We start from the raw sequence: 23,856 nt of genomic DNA, 5'->3' as shown, positions 1-23,856 counted from the left end.
TGTACAGAAAGCAACCGATCAATGATTCACTCTCACCATTGATATTTCTAACTCTCTCTCCCTCACCCTTCCTCTGAAATCAATACAAATACATTTTTAGAAAAAGATACAGATAAGAACTATAACTGAAAATTACTATTTAATGCTAGCTATCTCACTTCTAAATATTTTCAACAGTTTATATCTTAATGTTTCCTGCTATGTTGTAACTGATATCTAAAATGATCGCTATTGAGAATAATTATTTTATTGCATTTGAACTAATATTTTCACTTCTACTTAACTGCCATTCAAATGGCAGTCAAGTTGAGTATTTTTGTCTGAAATGAAAGGAATACAAATAGTATTAGCAGTTTGGGCAGTTTTGTTCAAATTATTTTGCATAACAACTAATGCTCTTGCATTTGACAAATTTCTTTTGATCATCTCATTTGATCTCTGAAACAACTTAATGCTGTAGGCATGGGAAATAGAACTTCAAATCCCCTTTCTGTTAATTAGGAACCCAGGATTCAGAAAGATTAAGCAACTGAATTAAGATCGAATAACCTGGTAGCATAACAACAACATTTCAGGTCTTCTTGTGTTATTTAGTTACTATTGTGCAAACTGGAAATATCTGCTTCATTTTTAAGGCTACCCATAGTTTTAAATACCATCAATTATGCAATAATTTTTATGTGTATATCTGACTACATTTAGCTATATTTATGTGAAAGGTTTAGATTTGTTAATGAGACAAGAGCTGGCTCTTAAGTCATATATTTAAAAAAAAACAAATAGAAAATAAACAAACAAACAAACAAACAAAAAAGCACAAAATTCAGTAAAGTAAGCTTCCATAATATCCAAACTATGCAACTGATTTTCACAAGTTGATGCTATTTAGTTGAATACTATTTTAAAATCATCTTTAAGTCTATAGGTTTGACATTATTATAATTTATACATGTTTCAGTCTGAAATAAATTCTTTATAAGGAAAAATAAATGTACATTCACCTTTACTGAGTGATTGACGTTAAATGTTTAGTGCCATGTAGTCAGAAGAACTAAGAGTTTGTATAAAAGTTATAATTTCCTCTAACATCAAAGGAAATCTCATATGTGTGACAAAGCAGCAGTTCTACTGCCTTTTCAGGCATTCATTTCAGTAAAATGAAAGAGACTTCTTAAATTAGATAGGACTCTTATGCAATCATAAATCCTAGGATGAAATGTAAGCAGTTGCGTTCTCTGTAATACCTTTCCCTATCTGTTATCCTGGCACAGTTCCAGGAAAAGTACTGGACTGGGCCATAGGGGCCAACCAGTGGGCCAGTGTAAACCTACATCACGATCTCTTTGTGGGCTTACATTTGAGACGAAGATATATCTAAACACAGTATGCATACAAATTCTTTGTTTGATCTTCTCATCACCCCCCCTACCCCCTCACTCCCAATAGGGCAATGAAGGCCTGAGTGGAGGGGTGGAGCCAGATTAGAAGAGGTCAATGGGGAAAAAAAAAAAAAGGGGGGGGACATGTAACAATAAAGATTTTTTTAAAATAGAAAAAAAAATGATACATCTAAAATTTAGACTCTCCATCTCAACTTCCTATTCACGAGCATTTTAAAGCAGTTTGATTTTCCACCCTTTAATTATATATATATATATATATATATATATATATATATATATATATATATATATATATATTGATTCTGAGAGGGAGTGGGAGGGAGGAAGAAATAGAAGAAACATCAATGACGAGAGAGAATCATTGATTGGCTGATTCCTGCAGACCCTACAGGGGATCGAGCCTGCAACCCAGGCATTTGACCAGACTAACCTGATTCATAGGTGACCTCCTGGTTCATAGGTCAATGCTCAACCGCTGTGCCATGCTGGTCACACAACACCTTTTTTTAATTAAAAAATAATAATAATAATTGTTTTTCTTGTATATATGTTATTTTCCAGCTATTTTGACACTTAATAGAACACAAACTTCCATGTTCCTTCTCCAAAAACATTATATACCCTTAGAAGTAAAAGTACAATTGAGATGACAGAAATATTTGAATATGATACCTTTTGATAATAATATATTTAAATTTGTACACTTAAGATTTTCAAAACATTATTTCATTTTTAAAAATACAATATTTATTAGAGACTATATTTTAAATTGTTGACACTATAATAACTTCCCCTAAACATCATCTCCTATCCCCTGGCCTTCACCACACTGTTGTCTGAGTTCTACGGGCAAGATATATATATATATATATCCTTTGGCTAATCTGATATTTGCACTGAATATCATTTGCTTTTTCTTATATTTTGCTTATTCAATGGAAGATTATCATCTGTACATGAGTAGTCAAAAGTAGGTTTCTAGTTATAATATAAATAAATAATATCTAGGTTAAAATATAAGAATATATTCTGTTTCAAGTACTCACAACTGTAAACCAACTTTTGCCAACCCCTGCAAACCTATTTCAAATATTTTCTTTCTTATATTAAGTACAACACAGTATAAATCCTATTAGAATTTATCACAGGACCGGAGTAAGCATGTCTATGCATGTTTTCTTCTTTTTTAAACGCCCTTCTCTTGTTCAATAGCCATAATAAAATATAGAATATATAACTTTATGAATGAAAGAAGGCTTACAGCTTATCTTGTCTAAAAATCCCTTCTTATAAGGTAATCTATATTTAATTTACATAAGACAAATCATAGGCAGTATAGTTTTTTATTATTGCAGATATTAAATATCAGAGAAAGGTGGGGAAAGTGGGAGGGTGGATGGGAAGAGATCAGTCAAAGAACTTATATGCATGCTAGAGGCCCAGAGCATGAAACTTGTGTATGGGGGTGTGTGTCCCTCAGCCCAGCCTGCACCTCTCCAATCTGGGACCCCTCGAGGGCTGTCCGGCTGCCCTCTCACAATCCAGGACTATTGACTCCCAACCACTCACTTGCCTGCCTACCTGATTGCCCCTAACTACTTCTGCCTGCCAGCCTGATCACCCTCTAACCACTTCCCTACCAGTCTGATTGATGCCTAATGCTCCCCTACTGGCCTGATTGCCCCTAACTGCCCTTCCCTACTGGCTGGTCACCCCTAACTCCCTCCCATGCAGGCTTGGTCACTCTCAACTACTGGCCTGGTCACCCAAAACTGCCCTCCCATGCTGGTCTTGTTCCTCCTAACTGCCCTCCTCTGTAGGCCTGATACCCCCCAACTGCCCTCCCCTGCTAGCCTGGCTGCCCCCAACTGCCCTCCCCTGTAGGCCTGGTCCTCCCCAACTGCCCTCTCCTGCAGGTTGGGTTTCCCCCAATTGACCTTCCCAAAAGGCCTGGTCACCTCCAACTGCCCTCACCTGCAGGCGTGGTCACCTCTATGTGCCCTCCTCTGTAGGCCCAGTCACCCCTAACTGCCCTCTCCTGCAGGCCTGATGGCCTTCAACTTCCCTTCCTTTCAGGCCTGTTCCCTCCCAACTGCCTTCCCTTACTGGCCTGATCACCCACAACTGCCCTCCCCTGCAGGCCATCTTGTGGTGGCCATCTTGTGCCTACATGGGGATGGCCATCTTTGACCACATGGGGCTGCCATTTTGTGTGTTGGAGTAATGGTCAATTTGCATATTATATCTTTATTATATAGGAGAATATGCATAACCCATGGACACAGACCAATAGCGTGGTGAGGGCCTAGGGCAGTGTTGGGGGGGGGGTGATGAGGTCAATTGGGAGGGAGGACATATAATATTTTCAACAATAAATATTTTTTTAAATATTAATTAAAAAAATCAGAATTTGGACCATTGCCAGTTGCATTTCCTCCACCTCTAAAATTACCAAAAAAACACACAACAAAAACAAAAACACTCACACACACACACAAAAAAAAACACAACCAAACAAAAAACACAGCCTGAAAAACATAGCAAGCAACAGTATGGCTCTTGTTGCAGCTTTTGGTATTAATAAATAAAGATAAGAACTATAGATAAATTTTGGTTCCATTTATAGAGGTAGTAATTATCCTTTATTGTTAATATTGACCTCACTGCATTAATTACTTCCTCCTTGGCTCACCCATAGACTTTGCATGTATATCTAACTTTAAATATATACAATATTTACATGTAGAAGATACAATACTTGGCATAATAAAATATTTTAATTCATAAGGATGAGCCCCAAAGAGTTAAACTGACTTGCTCCAAAACACACAGAGATGGTTTTTTACTGTACAGGTTTTTTTAAGGTTGATAAATACAGTAATAGCTGGAGAGAGAGAATGTTTTACTACTTTTCTCTGCTGTAAAAGAGTTATGCTTAGACAAAGCCAAGTTTGAAAAACTTCTAATTTTATGATATTCCTGATAACTCCTCAAAAGCATCACTTATCTTATTATTTAATTCAAATCTCCCCCCATTGATAAGTTTAGAAACAAATAAGAGTAATGGGAGGAGGAGACTGATTTTACAATAAAATCTTCTAGAATTTTTTGCTGATTAAAAAAAATATATATAAATTCATGATAATTTTGAAGATATGATTTTTCTCTGCTTTTTCCTGTACAAATAACCATTTACAGAGGGAAACTAAAGGGTAAAGTCTGTCAGACTATATGTAAATCATATACTGGCAGTTAAATCCCACGCATAGTCAAATAATAAAGATGCATCTATAATTGAAGTAGTACACAATGATTTAATTCTAATATTAATTTTATTATATTAGTAATTTTTATTTAAATTAAAGAGTTAAAAGACTACTATTATTAACTTTGGGGGTAAATAACATCTAATAAAAACTTTTTTTTTTTTTTTTAAGAATTTACCTTCTTTTCATTATTTTCCTCTGATAATCTATATACTGTTCTCTTGCTGTTTATTTTTGTCTTAATATACTTGTCTCTTCTTTTTTTCTCTCACCGACTCTTCTCCTTGCTTTTCCCCTCTGCCCACATTTCTCTCAAAATCATGTAACAGTTCATTTAAATTCTCAGAGACATGTGCATAGTCCCTTTTTAGTGAAAATCCAATATTTCCAATTAACTCTTGGAATCTGATACATATTAACATCTTCACCAATAAAGATATTTTTAAAGTTACAGAAATAAAAAGGAGTAAAACAGAAAAGTTTTTTTTTTTGGAGGTAATATCATTTGAGCAAATTTCTTTCAACTAAGCATGGTCTAACGCACCTCATTACCAGAGATCATTTTTCAGAAGGATAGCTTCTAATTGAGAAGAATTTAATTGTCTGTGCATGGGTGGGCATCTGTGTAGGTACGTCTGTAATACAAGTGACAGCAACTGATGCGGATGATGCCAACTATGGAAATAGTGCCAAAGTGGTCTACAGCATATTGCAAGGACAGCCGTATTTCTCAGTGGACCCAGAATCAGGTAACAACATTTAAACTTGGTCCCTTCCTCATTATGTAATGCATCTGGATGCACAGTTAATTTGTGTATATTTTTGGTATTTTAAAAGCGATCTATTCAGTATCCTATAATTTATTTATTTGTTTTAAAAATATATTTAATTGCTTTTTTAGAGAGAGGAAAGAAAAGGGAAAGAGAGTTAGAAATATCAATGAGAGATAAACATTAATTAGCTGCTCCTGCACACCCTCTACTGGAGATGTGCCTGCAACCAAGTTGCATGCCCTTGACCAGAATTGATCCCGGGACCCTTGAGTCCGCAGGCTGACGCTCTATCCACTGAGCCAAACCGGTTTGGACAGTATCCTATAATTTAAATAGATTATTTGCATCAACTCTTGACTATTTATTGAGTTTAAATTTATGACTCTAAATACAAAAATGTCAGCACTTTGTGTTCTGCTCAAACCTAAAGAATGTGACAACCATCAAAACTGAACTTATCCGTCTGATGATTTTGATTTCATATTATTTATCCCGTTGATTTCATATTATTCATCAAAAGGATAAATTGATTTAGAAAAAAAAAAACTCATTTCCTAAGCAATAGCCAATGAAAGAATTATTTTTCTTCTGTCCATAATGTTAAAGTGGTTATAGATTGAAATATGTATTTAGGTGCACTGACATTTTCTCTGTCTGTTCTGATTAACTTCTGTAAGATGGACCTTGAATAGCTCCATTTTTTTAAATCAGTGATAAAATGTTTATTTCCTTTTTCAAAAGGTATAATCAGAACAGCGTTACCGGACATGAGTAGAGAAAACAGAGAGAAGTACCAAGTGGTCATCCAAGCCAAAGACATGGGCGGCCAGATGGGCGGCCTTTCTGGGACCACCACGGTGCACATCACTCTGACGGACGTCAACAACAACCCGCCCCGCTTCCCCCAGAGTAAGGAAGGCCGCAGGGAGCTCCTGTCCGAAGGCTTCTCCAGCGCACCACGGAGAGAGGCCGATACTTGTAAACAGTGGTTTCGCAGCTAGTTCATACATAAAGGCATAACTCTCATCCCTGAAATATATCACATTTCCCAACAAATTAAGAGTCATTATATCATTTCCATCAGCGAGTAGGTAGTAGTAGTAAGAAACACACACACACACACACACACACACACACACACACACACACGCACACTCACGCGCACAAGCTTGTGCGCGTGGAAACGATGTCCTTTTGGCAACTTGAATGATCCTCTTCTACCTTTAGAAGAGCTGTAAAGTTTTTCAGACTATCAATTCTCAACCTTCACTAAGATCAGCTTGTTTTGTTTCTTATTTCTTTCCCGGTTAGGAGTGTGGACTCTCCAATCTGACTGCCTGGCTTCAAATCCCATGTCTATCATGTGTCTTTCCTCCGTTCTCTTGTTTGTATATAAGAATTATAATCCCTTATTTAATTGATTCTAAAACGTAGACTAGGTGCTTTAACAATCCTTGAAATCAAACACTATATTAAAATCACTATGTTGGCTCAATTAGAACATTTTTTCCTTTTTTTTTTTTTTTTTTTTAGTGGCCCTTACAGTTATAATATACCTTGGTTGTGATGGCATTGTGAGAATGTTAAAGTTTGCTGGAATATGCTACAACTGGTGAAGGTTAAATCAGTCAGTGCTCTTTCAGTAATCACCATCTTGTATGCCATGAGGTCCTGCAAAAGCAGATCCCCAGGCTTTCCTAAAAATGTTTTCATTGTGTAGGAAATAAACATATAAAGGCCCCTATCTTAAAATATTCAATTGAGGACCTCAAATTTAAATTTATGATACTGATTCCAATATAGTAAAGCATTTTTCCAGACTAAACAAACTTAAAGTATTTGATGATTCAGCTTTAGATGGTGGACGTAAACATAAAATGAATGTTTTTTAAAAAAATGAAGTTTGCTGAAAAACATAATTAATATGCTGAATTAACATAAATCTAAACTTTGAATTTCCTTCAATATAAATCAAGAGTATGGTTTAATGAATTTTCAAATGGCTTGCCATTCCATAATTCTATAATCTATAAACTTAGCAAAAGTTTTAGAACTACAATAGTAGTAGTTAAAATGTTCAAGAACAGCTCCTGAGCTAAGCATATTAATGACATGATTTCATGTATCCTCATAACAAACCTATGAGTCTACTATTATCATTATCATTTTATAAATATTGAAATCAAGGGTTAGAGAATTTATCTAACTCAGCCAATGATGGCAATTTAAGTCCAGGCAGTTATACAGTTATATTTAGAAGTTCCTCTTCTTAACAACAACAAAAAAAAAACAACAAAAAATTATATATATATATATATATATATATATATATATATATATATGTAATATGCAAATTGACCATCATTCCAACACACAAGATGGCCACCACATGTGGTCAAAGATGGCCAACCCCATGTGGTCACAAGATGATGGGCAGGGGAAGCAGTTTAGGCGATAAGGCCAGCAGGGGAGAGCAGTTAGGGGTGACCAGGCCTGCAAGGGAGGGTAGTTGGGGGGCAACTATGCCTGAAGGGGAAGACAGTTAATGGTGACCAAGCTGGCAGAGGAGGGCCGTTAGGGGCAATCGGGCTGGCAGGGAGCAGTTAGGTGTTGATCAGGCTGGCAGGGAGTGGTTAGGGGGCCATCAGGCATGCAGGCAGGCGAGTGGTTGATAGCCAGCAATCCTGGACTGTGATCAGGCCTAAATACGCAGTCGGACATTTCTCAAGGTGTCCCCTGATTAGAGAGGGTGCAGGGTGGGCTAAGGGATACCGCCCTCTGTGCATGAATTTTATGCATCAGGCCTCTAGTATATATATTTATATTCATTTCAGATAGGAAGAGAGAGAGGGAGAGAGAGATAGAAACATAGTTAAAGTAAAAACATTTCTAACTTTCATTGACAAATTTTTGTAATTTTTTTTCCTATTTGTATTTTGAATAATAGTCAGAAACTAAAATGCTTTCAGAGGTAGCACATAAAATATAATGGTTGGCTAGAACTGCACGCACAAAAAAATATTCAGATCCCACTTGAAGGCATCAACATGTTAAAATGTACAAGTTAATTTTTCTATCCCTGATTTAGAATATAAAAATAAATGCTTAGGAGGGCAAGAAATCAAATATGCACTGCTTATCTAGAGCTTTCAGCATCTTCATCACACATTTTTATGTTTATTAAATTATTGAAGAGGTTTATTTGGTTCTCGCCCTAAGTCAGAGTTCTGGAGTCTGATATTAGGCCTACCGTCAATTATCTAAATGACCTTGGGACATTCACTTAATCTTTCTGGAACTTTGATTTCTCAATTACAAAATGAGAGTGTTCTGCCTTTATGAATTATGTTTCCAACTTAATAAATCTAAAATTTTTGACAGCTTACAACTCAATATGATGAAAAACCCTCCCAATTTAAAATTAATTTATTTAAGTGTAAAAGGCAAAGGAAATAAAGGATTTTCGTTATCGAGAGATGAGATGTCAAGAGCTCTGATTTAATTTTCAGGTACATATCAATTTAATTCTCCCGAGTCTGTCCCTCTTGGAACACACCTTGGAAGGATAAAAGCCAATGACCCCGACGTGGGGGAAAATGCTGAGATGGAATACAGCATTGCTGAAGGAGACGGAGCTGACATGTTCGATGTCATCACTGACAAGAATACACAGGAAGGGATTATAACTGTCAAACAGGTTTCTTCTCCCTGTCTTCATTTTATCATTGAGCACTGTATGGTTGATTTTTGCTTTTCAGTTAAGGGAAGAAAAAAGCCTAGGATTTACTTTTTCATCCTTCACACGCTGTCTATCCTTCATGTAAGCGGGGATGCTTGTGATTACACTTCAAGTAAGTTAAGCGCCTTCATCATTGACACTTAAAAAGTGATATAAAAACTTGGCTGCTTGTGCTTATAAAGGCAACCATCAAAGCAGGGTCAGCTAACTTCTGAAGCACAATTTCATGTCTATTCAAGGTGATGAGGCCTGGAGATGCTATGTGTTTTTGTTGGGTTTCTTGATTTTTATTGCACTGTGGGAGAACATCATGAAGCTTACATGGAATAATCCAGCTAAATATTGATTATTTTTTATAGCCCTGATCACTTGCTTTTATTCACCTCTTCCTTTCCACAGTGTTCAAATGAATGATTTTTTTTTTCTTTTCATAATACCAGCTTTAGAAATATAGGGTCTAAGGAATCGACTTGACTTATATGAATAGTTTGAAAAATCTCTATTTCCCCTTTAGCTTTAACTTTGCATAAATTTAGTAATAATAATAATAGCAATAAAAATAATAAATAACCTATATACCCATGAGGGAACAAACCTGTGACCACCAAAATGTGAAATGTATTACTAAGAGGAAATCAGTACTAATGTGTATAGCATAATATTACATGCTGTAAATATGTGTAAATATGTGTAAATATGTTACATGCTGTAAATATGTGTAAAGTATAACAATATTTACTGACTTATTTGATATACCTGTGAAGCCATAATTGGGGAAGTTACTTAATCAGAATGTCTGGTTCCATTAAGAGAGCTAGTTATTAAATATTGAATTTTTCTTCCATTGTTATGCCCGCTGTGCTGTACTAATTGTTCTTATTTTATTTAACTTCAGAATTTAGATTTTGAAAGCAAAATGCTATACACTTTAAGGGTGGATGCCAGTAACACACACCCGGATCCACGATTCCGACACCTGGGACCTTTCAAAGACACAGCTGTGGTCAAAATCTCTGTGGAAGATGTAGACGAGCCTCCAGTGTTCAGTAAAGTCTCTTACCTGATAGAGGTCGATGAAGATGTAAAGGAAGGCAGCATCATCGGACAAGTCACAGCATACGACCCAGATGCCACAAACAATTTCATACAGTAAGTATTTCGCCAAGAGGTAACGTTTTCAGAAAAATAATCTTACCATTTACAAGCCTTGTGAAAAAAATTTACATTGTAAAATGCATGACCAAGTACAAACACTGTCATAGCACAGATTCTTAACCCTGGCTGTCTTTCTAAGTGTTCTGCAAATATCATTTAGTTTGACTCATCACTTTATAGGGTAGGTCCTATTATTACACTGTTCTGGAGATGGTAAGATAAAGGCACTGAACATTTAAATGATTTGCCAAATTAGTCAGTGGCCTAGCTGGGTTTGAAAACCAGGCTATCAGTCTTCAGAGTCTGTGATTTTTAATCCCTTGACTGTTGTGACTATATCTCACTGTCTCTCTTTGGTAAGTGATAGTTCAAATAATAAGTGATCTAAACAAATACTAAATTAGAAAAAATATTCTAGAAATGTTCTTAAAGGATCCATTGAAAATGTTGAAAAAAATTCTTTTGAAAAAACTCAACCAGTGCACTGACCACTCCTACAGGAATGCCCACGGAATCTCTTTGCTCCTCTGCACCAAGAGCAGTGCCCCCACACCCTGATCCCCCCCCAACCCCCCCCCCACCTTAGTCACCTGACTAAGCCCCACTGTGAGCTTCAAGCTAAAGGGCTGCATCCATGGCTTAGCTCAGCTTTTCTCCCTTCTCACCGCCCCAGTTTGCTTCCTTTTGCTCACTTGTAGATATCTCAACTCACAGATTTCTCAGATATGTTTGGGCATTTCTCAGGAAACCATGTGTTGAGCCATAGCAGTTCAGATTGTTGAGACTTCAAGGGCAGAGATGGCAGGGATCTCTCAGGCCACCTTTCCTCTGATGTCCCACCCACTACTTTCAAAACATGGCGTTTACCCCACAGAATTTGGTCTCATTTCTTTTTGCTTTTTCAATTGCCACAATATGGAATTACATAAGCTCACACTATAAAGATGTTTGCTTAGAAAATGGTAGCTATTTCTATTCTTCTCTTTGAACGTAAGTATTGATATAGTATTGACCAAAAAAAGAGAACAATTATAAATTATATGATTCAGTAAACTCTGAAATTTTAATATACCCATTAATGCATCACCCAAATCAGTATAATGAACAAATATCTTATCCTTTCCTCATGTTCCTTTGCAATATCTTCCTCTCAAACTTCTTGGAACCTAACCGCACTTCCAGCCAAACACCAATCTGCTTTCTGTCAATACTGATCTGATTAAATTAGATTTTCTTGAATTTATACAAATGAAATCATGCAGTGCTTATTCTCTGTTGTCTAACTTCTTTCACTTAGCATAACTGACATACTGTCATGTAGGTGACACATCATTAATAAAAATCCAGCTTGTTTGGAGACTTACACACACACACACACACACACACACACACACACACACACTCATACATATTCTGCCATATATCTGACACCGTGAGGACACATTTTTTTAGGAGGAAATTTTCTGGGTCAAAAAAATGACAGTGAAATTTGCAACTTTGCTTCACAGCATATAAGTGACTGATAAATTTTAAGTTCATCCTATCCCAGAAACATTTGCTTTTTATGTGATATCCATCTTGGGGCGGAGGGGAGAAGAATAGCAATTTTACCTGTAAAATCTGAAGAATAATGACAGAAGAAAAATATTGAGAAAAAATTAATCTGAAATTATATTCCTAAAATTATGCTGCTACATCTGCCAATGTATAAAGGCATCCTAGAAATATAGCATATAGGTTTCTTTCCGTTAGCAATGAAATAAATGCCGTCGATACCCAAACATAGTGTGAACAGGCAGCAATAAAAGGAGGCAACATTGTCATCCCAAGCTTTTAGAAGGATGACTGATCCCCACAGCAGAAATAGGCTATGATAAGCATCATGGAGAAACATTTCCCAGGGTGAGCTTGGGAACTAATTCTCACCCACCAGTAAATCTGCTCATCAAACATATTTTCTGAAATGCATCTGCCACTTGCAACATGTGATTATGGGTACAATTAACAGCTGTTGTTAGCTCTGCTTCACCTCATTAGTAATCATGGATTCCCAAGTTATAGGGTTGATTATAGCTTTACAGGTTCTGAAAAAGCACGTCTCATTTCACACCTATTTAATGCTAAACATATTTAAAGTTCAATGAATTTTTGAAGAACTTTTTGTTTTTACTCAAGTCAAATTGAGAGTAAGTCCAACGCAAACTTGTAATGATTAATTAGTTATGCCTCAAAAAAATAAAAAAAATAAAAATACATGACTCCACCATAAGCTAGAATAATTGAAGAAGTGCACTCATATATACACTGAATGGCCAGATTATTATGATCTCTGAATGCATAATAATCTGGCCACTCGGTATATATTCTATATAATAAAAGGCTAGTATAAAAATTATCCCCTCAACCAGGAGTTCAACCAGGGGCAGGCCATCCAATCGCCCATGTCCCCTCCCCCTGGCCAGGCTGGCCAGACCCCACCCATCCCACCCATGCACAAATTCATGCACCGACCTCTATTATATAAATATACTGAGTGGCCAGATTATTATGCGTTCAGAGGTCATAATAACCTGGCCACTCAGTGTATGTGTCTCCCTAGTACTTGCTGATTTTTTATGCAGATTAAACTAATAATAATTAGAATATGTCACTAATATCTGCAAAAAAGATTTAAACTATTTGTTCAAACACATAAAACATTTGTTCAAAGATTTAAATTATTTGTGCTAGTTCATAAGCAGAAAACACATTTCTGAAAAGCAGTAGCTGGAAGGAAAGAGCATAGCCACAGCCTAATTGTATGGACAGCTGGTCATCAATGTGCCTGGAATCTATACTAATAAAAGGGTAATATGCTAATTAGACCAGATAGACCAGGCGTCTTTTGGCTGTCCTTCTGGACATCTTCTGCACAAAGCCACGGCGGCTGCAAGGGCCAAGAACAGGCAGCCACAGAGGCTGGCAGAGGCGGCAGCAGCGGCGTGAAGGGGGAGGTGCCTGCCCTTTATCAACCCAGTCACCTTTTGCAGAGGAAGGCCAGAAGCAGCAGCAGAGGTGGGGTAATGGGGCTGCACTTTCCTCTGATTGGCCCAGTCGCCTCCCACAGAGGGAGGCCAGATTGCAGCTTAGGCAGGGCCTAAGCTGTCAGTAGGACATCCCCTGAGGGCTCCCAGACTGTGAGAGGGGACAGGCCAGGCTGAGGGACTCCCCAGTGCATGGATTTTCATGCACAAGGCCTCTAGTTCAGTAAATTTAAAAAAAAAATGCTATCTTTGACATATTTCTTCATATTACCAATTTGTTCCAGTGTAATTTAATTCACTTTTTTTTTTTAATATTAGATGCAAATATAGGAATCTGAAGTGTGCTTGTCAATGGTAGAACATCCAAAACAAACATAAGGTGATACAGCAAAACAAAGAGCAACCAACTAAACCAGATTTCAGCTTCTGCATACTCAGTTCTCCTGCAATATTTTTACTTGCTATTATCAGACTATATAATTGGATCCTGTCTCTGCAGAAGATACTCCTTAAAAAATTATGCCAGTGATATTTTTAAAAATTATTGTTCAAATTCAATGTAAAGAGATCAATAAAATGTTTTAATAGGCAAGCTGCTGGAACATAGAGATTGCTTTGTTCCTAAGTAAAGGGTGTTTATTGTTCTTTTATGGTCATTTGTTGTAATCTGGTGCACTTATTATTAATAGGTACACCAGTATGGCCTATTCAATGTTGAAAATAGAATTTTGGCTGCTAAATAAAAGAAAATGTATCCCTAGGCTTTGAAAAACTGCAGAACATTCTTTGCACTGAGGCAAATTTCTGAATATAGACCTGAAAGTTTGTAGCGTTAATGTTAAACTGAGCTATTTCTAAATCCTTCATGAATTAACTTGAAAACAGTGCCTTTCAAGTTTGAACCTAAAAGTAGATCAGCCAAAATTCCAACCTATTTTTATTGCACATAGGCTCCAAGTGTGTCAAAGCTGGATTTGTATGTTAGAACTATTAGCAATTCCTCAATCATAGGACTGTCATAGTAATCTCTAGGACAAGTAGCACAAAAGGATTTTTATTTTTCTCTTTGATATTCAATTTAAATAGTAGGAGGAAATCTAAGATCGATTCAGCAGTGATTAACTGTTGACCCTTCCAATAATGGAGAGAAATATATGTAGGTGAATATTATGCATTGAGGTCCATTCAATGCATATATGTGACTGGCTGTTTTACTTTGCTGACTTTGTTTTAATTTCAGATTGTTTTATTCATAAGCAGAATTAAGGAAAATAAGCCATTTTTTAATGTTTCATTGACTTTCTCAGCCCACATTAGGAACTAAATAGTAGATGGATTGACAACTAGAAATAAATACTATATTTGATTTCCTTTTAGCACTATTAAGCTACAGATTAAAAATTAAATGACTGTCATCCTCAATTTTAGTACATTACTAGAGATCATAAAAATAAGACCTGTCTCAGATTCCTATCTGACAAAGAGTTCTTGGTTAAATGCAATAGAGCTTTTCCTTTTAGGAATTACATATATATACATATATATCATTATGCATTTTATATATTCACTAGAGGCCCAGTGCACAAATTTGTGCATGGGTGGGGTCCCCTGGGTGGCCTGTGGGGATCAGGCTGAAACCCACACTCCAAAGCTACCTGCAGCTCCTACCTGCTGCTCCCACTTATCCCGGCCACACTGCGCCTGCTGTGGGCTCGCACTCAATCGGTCCCAATAGGGAGAGCACGGCAACACTGATCCCCAGCCAGGAGCCCTGCTGCTAGAACCCTCCTAAGGAGAGTGGCCTGCAGGATTGGGCTTAGAAACCAACTCTTCAACATCTTCCGAGGGGTCCCAGATCACGAGAGGGCATAGGCCAGGCCAAGGGACCCCTCTCATAAATGATCTGGCTGGGGAAAGACTGCAAGAGGGCTCCAAGGCATGTCTGGCCCCATCTTGCCCAGTCCCAATAGGGACCAGTTGGCCAGAGAGGAAAGTGGGAGGTTGGCTGGCTGGAGAGGGACCATGGGAGGGCTTTAGGGAGTGTCCGGCCTATATCACTCAGTCCTGATTTTCTGGACCTAACCTACTGGTCAGAGTGTCTGATCCCTGGTGGTCAGTGCACATCATAGCAACTGGTCAATCAGTCAACCATCTGTCCCCTGGCGGTCAGCATGTCATAGTGAGCAGTTGAGTGGCCTTAGAATATCATTAGCATATTCCACTTTGATTGGTTAAACAGTCACCAGAGGACTAGATACTTAGCATATTAGGCTTTAATTATATAGGATTATTATTGGGTCGGCAACTAAGTAATTGCGGATTTTTTAAAGAAAATCAAAGACAATTTTTTCATGGAACTAAATAACTTTATTCTGTAATGTATTGCCCATTTTGATCAATGACCTTTTGCCATCTTTCAGGCAGCATCATAATCCCACGTTCAAAAAACTTCTGGTTTTTATTAGCAAAAAACTGAATCAGGTACGATTTGACATCATCATCATTATTGAAATTTTTACCATTCAAGGAGTTTTGTAAAGATCGAAACAAAAAGTAATCAGATGGTGCAATGTCAGGACTATATGGTGGATGTGGCAAAACATCCCAACCAAGCTCCATTAATTTTTGCCGAGTGACCAAAGATGTGTGTGGCCTTGCATTGTCATGATGGAATACAACACCTTTTTGATTTGTCAATTCGGGCCGCTTTTCTTCAACTGCATTGTTTAATTTCGTTAGTTGTTCAATGTAGACATCAGAATTGATCGTTCGGTTGGGTGGTAAGAGTTCAAAGTAGACAATTCCTTTGTAATCCCACCAAACTGATAACAAAACCTTCTTTTGATGAATATCAGCTTTTGATGTTGTTTGAGTTGGTTCACCTGGCCTGCTCCACGATCTTTTGCGCTTGATATTGTTGTAAACAACCCATTTTTCATCGCCAGTTATCAGTCGTTTTAAAAATGGATCATTTTCATTACGTTTCTTTAGCAAATCGCAGCTGCTAATGCGTTGCGTTAACTGTGATTCTTTCAGTTCGTGAGGAACCCATGTATCGAGTTTTTGAACATAGCCAAGTTGTTTTAAGTGATTTTCAATGCATGTATGTGATACATGAAGCTTCTCTGCAATCTCACGTGTTGTACTGTGACAGTCCGAATTGATTATTGCTTTGATTAGGGCGTCATCAACTTCAACTGGACGACCAGAGCGTTTTTCATTTTTGAGTGAAAAATCACCAGAACGAAATTTGGCAAACCAATTTTGACACTGCCGTTCTTTTAAGGCTTCGTCACCATAAACAGCACATAACTTTTTATGAGCTTGCGATGTGTTTTTCCCTTTGCGGAAATAAAAAAGCAAAATATGACGAAAATGTTCCTTTTGATTTTCCATTTTTCAATGAACGCCAAACGAAAACTACAAAACAGATCAAAAAACTTTTTTTACTGATTAACAGCTGAATAGCCAACTATCAAATAACAAAATGTGTTTTACATTTGTACTACGTCTGCAAACCTAAAAATTCAACTGAAGCCATATATGTGTGAAACCCGCAATTACTTACTTGCCGACCCAATATATCTAAATTTCTAATTATCCTCTGCCGAGGATTTTCCACCCCAGAATTATAGCCATTCTTCTGCCATTACCATATGTTATATGAGTTTTTCAAACATCCCCAAATATTTTTATAAAAATTAAGTAGAAAATTACAATCTTGATTGTTGAAAATTTGTGGGAATACTATCATTTTCATGCTGTTGTATCATTCTAAGGATGACAAGAAAGTGATTGACCTGGTTACACATTTTTGGACTGAGGTACAGAAAAAACTCACTTTGAAGCAATACTTGGGAGTCTGAACCAATTATTTACAAGTTTAATGGAAAATAGAAGGCAAGCACCAATATGTACTATGTTCAATTGCTTAAATCATTTTTGAAATCTGAGTTTAGTAACAAATACTTTAAATTCAGCATAATTCATCTACTAATACACTAAGTCACACGTTCTTTATTAGTGCAACCCAAACTAAAAAAAAAACATATCACTATTTTCACCCAATGTTTAAAAATTGGCAATGTTATGCTCTGGTTTCTCTTCAGATCGCATAAATCTTTCGCCTTTTAAAAATTGGCAATGTTTAGAAACCTAAATATATATTACTTATATTTGCTAAAGTCAATACTTTATAATGAATAGATTTATAATGGGAACTATAATTCCATAATTCACCAGATTAAAAAGGAGTTTATGTGTTAAGTGCTTTTAATAGATACCAAGAAAAGTGAAGAGAACACATGATGCTGATTAATCTATTAGTTGTCTGTAAGTGTTCACTCTTTATTCTATCCAGTTTATACCATGGTATGTCACCTTGCTATACAAACCTTGTCCATGGATTTGCCACATGAGATTTATCTACATTAGTTAGAAATGCAGAAACCAGCTCCCACACTTCACCTGCTGAATCGGAATTTATTTTTGGCAAGATGCCCATGTGATTTATATATATTGGGTCGGCAACTAAGTAATTGCGGATTTTTTAAAGAAAATCAAAGACAATTTTTTCATGGAACTAAATAACTTTATTCTGTAATGTATTGCCCATTTTGATCAATGACCTTTTGCCATCTTTCAGGCAGCATCATAATCCCACGTTCAAAAAACTTCTGGTTTTTATTAGCAAAAAACTGAATCAGGTACGATTTGACATCATCATCATTATTGAAATTTTTACCATTCAAGGAGTTTTGTAAAGATCGAAACAAAAAGTAATCAGATGGTGCAAGGTCAGGACTATATGGTGGATGTGGCAAAACATCCCAACCAAGCTCCATTAATTTTTGCCGAGTGACCAAAGATGTGTGTGGCCTTGCATTGTCATGATGGAATACAACACCTTTTCGATTTGTCAATTCGGGCCGCTTTTCTTCAACTGCATTGTTTAATTTCATTAGTTGTTCAATGTAGACATCAGAATTGATCGTTCGGTTGGGTGGTAATAGTTCAAAGTAGACAATTCCTTTGTAATCCCACCAAACTGATAACAAAACCTTCTTTTGATGAATATCAGCTTTTGATGTTGTTTGAGTTGGTTCACCTGCCCTGCTCCACGATCTTTTCCGCTTGACATTGTTGTAAACAACCCATTTTTCATCGCCAGTTATCAGTCATTTTAAAAATGGATCATTTTCATTACGTTTCTTTAGCAAATCGCAGCTGCTAATGCGTTGCGTTAACTGTGATTCTTTCAGTTCGTGAGGAACCCATGTATCGAGTTTTTGAACATAGCCAAGTTGTTTTAAGTGATTTTCAATGCATGTATGTGATACATGAAGCTTCTCTGCAATCTCACGTGTTGTACTGTGACAGTCCGAATTGATTATTGCTTTGATTAGGGCATCATCAACTTCAACTGGACTACCAGAGCGTTTTTCATCTTTGAGTGAAAAATCACCAGAACGAAATTTGGCAAACCAATTTTGACACTGCCATTCTTTTAAGGCTTCGTCACCATAAACAGCACATAACTTTTTATGAGCTTGCGATGCGTTTTTCCCTTTGAGGAAATAAAAAAGCAAAATATGACGAAAATGTTCCTTTTGATTTTCCATTTTTCAACGAACGCCAAACGAAAACTACAAAACAGATCAAAAAACTTTTTTTTACTGATTAACAGCTGAATAGCCAACTATCAAATAACAAAATGTGTTTTACATTTGTACTACGTCTGCAAACCTAAAAATTCAACTGAAGCCATATATGTGTGAAACCCGCAATTACTTAGCTGCCGACCCAATATATATATTAGTTAACATTTTACTTTTCTGCTTTCTTTTTTATTTTTAAGGGTTAATATGATTAGTTTAGGTCCATCTAGATAATCAAGATCAATATACATCTCATTTTAAAAATATATATATTATTTTTATTGATTTCAAAGAGGAAAGGAGAGGGAGAGAAATATAGAAACATCAATAATGAGAGAGAATCATTGATCGGCTGCCTCCTTCCTGCACAACCCCTACTGGGGATCAAGCTCACAACCCAGGCATGTGCCTTTGACCAGAATCGAACCTAGGACCCTTCAGTCCACAGGCTAATCCTCTATCCACTGAGCCAAACCAGCTAAGGCAATTTTTTAAACCTAATCACATCTGCAAAGTAAATTTTACCATGTAAAGTAAGATAATTACAGGTTCCAATGATAAGGAGATGGACATCCTTTAGGGAATGACATTATTTTCCAACCACAGAATGATATAAATTTCATAGTGACATCTTTCATATCTAGACTAATGAGAAATATTCATGGAACTCTGTGATAATGTCATTTCCTTTTTATTTGGAATAGATTGGAGGAAGATATTCAATCAGCTCTGTTCTTTGAATAGTCATTCAAAAGTAATGTTTTTACAACAGCCTCTCCACATTCATTGATGTTCATGAGGACTCCGTGGACACAAGTTCTTATGTGTTCTCTTAAACATAATTCCTATTTATCCAATGTAATCAACTCTCCAGTATAATATACCTGCTTAATATTTCTCAAGTATTGCATGGGTCTATAAAATAACAAGTATATCAAGTACAATTAAAAACTTATAAAAGCTGCCACAAGGGCTCCTGAGTATAAATAATGAGCAAAGTACACATAATCATAGAATTGTAATAATGGCAACAGCCAAATATATCATACCAGTGACTCAGTGCACGATTCATGCACATTGAAAGGAAATTAATTATAAGGTGGTCAGCGTGATGGGACTGGGCGAGAAGGCTGGACACACCTTGGAGCCAACCTTCCATGGTCCCTCCCCAGCATCTACGGAAGGATCAGGGATCCCTAAGGCAGATGGGTTCCTTCTGCTTGGCCTGCGGGGATCAGGTTGAAACCGGCTCTCCAACATCGCCAGAGGGGTTTTGGAGTGGGAGAGGGCACTCTGCAAAGTTGCTGTCATATAGGGAGTGGAATGCAAATGCAAGTGTCCAGTAAAACAGATTCGGGGCAACAACAACATAACCCACGGTCAAAGGTGGATTTGCACGGCGCCACAAGGAATCGGGCTCCCTCCCCTCTACAGAACAGTAGTTCCTGCATTGAGTTTCTGTCCCCTGGTGGGCAGTGTGCATCATAGCAACTGGTCAGACAGTGGGAGGGGCACTTAACATATTAACCTTTTATATATAGAGATTGTCTAAATGAAAGTTACTTTTTAAAATAAAAATTCAAAAGAACTCTCAGCATTCTACTGGCCATGTCTTGATCAGAACATTTTGTTAATCGCCTATAATTAAAAGGCCAGAGAGAGACCATGAGAAGTTGGCTCCAGGGTGTGTCCGGCCCTTCCTCCCCACTGGCCACTATATTAAATGAACTATTATAATAATCTTTTATAATGCTTGGATTCATGAGTCTCTTTTCTTCTAGATACTCTGTTGATCGGCACACTGACATGGACCGGATTTTCAGTATCCACCCAGAAAATGGCTCTATTTTCACTTTAAAACCCCTTGACCGGGAATCATCTTCATGGCACAACATCACCATTATAGCCACAGAAATAAGTGAGTTGAGCATACATCCAATTAAACACATTATTTTCACCAAACAATGGCATTAAATAAACTTTTTCTTGAGCAGAATGATTTAGTCATTAGAAATCTCTTAGAGAAATAATTTAGAATGCCTGGATTTTATAATTATTTTAACGATTATCAAATATTCATCTACTAGAGGCCTGGTGTATGAATTCGTGCACAGGTGGGTCCCTCAGCCTGATGAGAGATCAGGGCCCATGAGGGCTGCCTGGTTGGGGGAAATGGCTGCAGGAGGGGGCCAGCCATCTGGGGGAGAGGGGCTGTGGGCAGTTAGCTGTGGGAGCACACTGACCACCAGGGGGAAGTTCCTGCATTTGAGTGTCTGTCCCTGGTGGTCAGTGCCCTTCATAGTGACTGGTCGCCCAGTCGTTCCAGTCATTCCAGTCATTTGGTCTTACCAGTTGCTTGGGCTTTTATATATAGATCTTAAACTTGATTTTCTGCATATCTTACTATAAAATAGAAATATAATATAACCTTATAAACTAAACAGTCTAAGAAAATGATCTCTTACAAATAATGGCTTATTATCAATCATCTTCTCCTATTTTTATCCTATTTTCCATCTGGACCATGTAAGAAAGCTGAGATATCCATCAGCAGTCCAATCAAGTAGTGATCACCACAGAAAAGATCTGTTGCTAAGTTACAAACAGCGAGAGTGGTATCACTGCTTCTCTGTGAATGAGATTGAAACCTTATATATGTTCTTGTTGCAGATAACTCAAAACAAAGTAGCCACATTCCTGTCTTCATCAGAATTCTAGATATAAATGACCATGCTCCGGAATTTGCCATGTACTATGAAACATTTGTTTGTGAAAATGCAAAACCTGGGCAGGTAAACAAAATTATTATAAACTTTAAAAATAATGTTTCCTCTTCACAAAAGCAGATGACTTTGCATTACTTTACTTGCACAATTTTTTTTATGCAACCTATTGTCAGACTTTCTTGTCACATTTTTGTCTCCTCTTACCAAAAATGTCACAGTGATCTGAAAAAGATGAGTATTAATATTGTTTTTATTATAGAACCCATGCTAAGATTAAAAAAAAAAAGCAATATACTTTAAGCTACTGAGATGTATTCTCTCTTAAAATATGCTTAAAGAATGGCCCATCTAATTTCAAAATCTCAGAGTCGAATAATCAAAGGACCGTTGTTGTTTATGATTAAAAACAATACTAAATTTTAGATATTTTTTCTGTTGTTCTGCACCAGATATTGAGCGAGAATATTAAAAATTATATACTTTTTTTTTTCTGTGTAATGCTCTAGTCTACTAAAGAGAAACATGGGGTTCCGTTTGTATTAGTAACCATGCACTCTCAGAACCGTTACATAAAAACACATAAGGCTGCATGTCACTCTGTCAAAAAGAAAAAATGTATATATACACAATTTAACATAAAAGTATAGAGAAAAATTATTGGACTAGTGAGTATACTAGCAGATTAGGATGTTTCACGGCGCAACTGTTTGCTTTTGTAGAGGAGACGTTTGAAAGTAAGAACAATTAAACGGCCGTGATTTCAGATCAGTCTCACAATGCACAGATGGCATGCCCAGGACTAGAAAAGCAGGCACCCCGGTGTGTGGCTTAGAGACTGTTACACCGTGAAGTGCTCTGTGGGACTTCTGCGCCCAATCTGTCCTCGGCTGCTCCAATCCCGCTCTCCAGCACAGCTCTGACTTCAGGGAGCATGGCTAGGAAGTTCTGTGTGTCTCCACTTGGACACTGATCTTACATAGCTTTGGAATCATGTATTTGCATATCTTTTTAAACGTGGCACATACCATTTAAAGAAAGGCACATCGTTTGAATAAGATAGGCAATAGGATTGCAGTGATGGTGCCCCATAGCTTTCACGTTTTGACTGCTGACATTACATGACCTACTGTTCAGTTTCCAAAACGATATTAATAGCGTTTTTAGTCTATAGAAGGTGGTGATGCTGAGCACTGATGCGTTTTGTTTTGTTTTGTTTTTAATGCACCTGTTCTCTGTCTTTGAAACCACCATTAGGTAGTGTAGACAACAGATTGGTAACCGATTAGTAACAAAGAAGGCTGGTGCTTTCTAAAAATGTTCAAAGTAGATTGCTGTTGGACTGATCATATTTTTCTTTAAGGTCGGGCACTGCCCTGGCCAGGAATCAGACAACAATGCGTAGAGACACCCTGTTAATGAATACTTGATGGAGACATTTTATTCTTAATTGGATCAGCTGTATGAGCTAGAACCATAGAAAAACCCCGGCATGATTTTCTGAAGATTGTATATGTTTTTTGGTTTCTTTCATTTCAGTGACATATTTACTAAAAATGCCTGGTAATAACAAGAGCTGTTTTCTTGTTGGGCTTTACTAATGCATTCTGTTGCAGTTGATCCAGACAGTCAGTGTCATGGACAAAGACGATCCTCCCCGAGGCCACAAATTCTTCTTTGAGCCGGTGCCAGAGTTTCCCCTCAACCCCAACTTCACCATCGTGGATAACAAAGGTACAGAGCACTTCTGTGAACAGAACGTTGGGAGATGCAACATCCAAAACGGATCTGACTTATTTTTCCTCTCCACCTTCTTCTCCCCCAACCGCAGACAACACAGCGGGCATCATGACTCGAAAAGATGGGTACAGCCGCCACAAGATGAGCACCTACCTACTCCCCATTTTGATCTTCGACAACGATTATCCCATTCAGAGCAGCACCGGCACGCTCACCATCCGCGTGTGCGCCTGCGACCAGCACGGGAACATGCAGTCGTGCAGCGCGCAGGCCCTGGTGCTCTCCGCGGGCCTGAGCACCGGGGCGCTGGTGGCCATCCTGCTCTGTGTCCTCATCCTGCTGGGTGAGGCACTGCCCCCAGGCCTCTCCCTCCCGCC

The 23,856-nt window shown here is 37.5% G+C and overlaps 1 protein-coding gene across 2 annotated transcripts in view; it reads left to right on the top strand.

Annotated features, from left to right (window-relative positions):
- Positions 1-23,856, top strand: part of CDH9 (cadherin 9) — a 102,502-nt gene that overhangs the window by 72,627 nt on the left and 6,019 nt on the right. For both annotated transcript variants that reach the window (XM_084881656.1, XM_084881657.1), the window contains exons 4-11: positions 5,299-5,418; positions 6,184-6,351; positions 8,952-9,139; positions 10,077-10,330; positions 20,798-20,934; positions 21,687-21,808; positions 23,356-23,473; positions 23,571-23,822. In XM_084881656.1, coding sequence (XP_084737782.1) covers positions 5,299-5,418; positions 6,184-6,351; positions 8,952-9,139; positions 10,077-10,330; positions 20,798-20,934; positions 21,687-21,808; positions 23,356-23,473; positions 23,571-23,822 — 1,359 coding nt within the window. The remainder of the gene's footprint in view (positions 1-5,298; positions 5,419-6,183; positions 6,352-8,951; positions 9,140-10,076; positions 10,331-20,797; positions 20,935-21,686; positions 21,809-23,355; positions 23,474-23,570; positions 23,823-23,856) is intronic.

Source organism: Pipistrellus hanaki, assembly GCF_964339955.1.
Source record: "Pipistrellus hanaki genome assembly, chromosome: 4".
NCBI lineage: Eukaryota > Metazoa > Chordata > Mammalia > Chiroptera > Vespertilionidae > Pipistrellus > Pipistrellus hanaki.
Note: the sequence above shows the minus strand (reverse complement) of the source record. Positions and strands in the feature narration are given on the sequence as shown.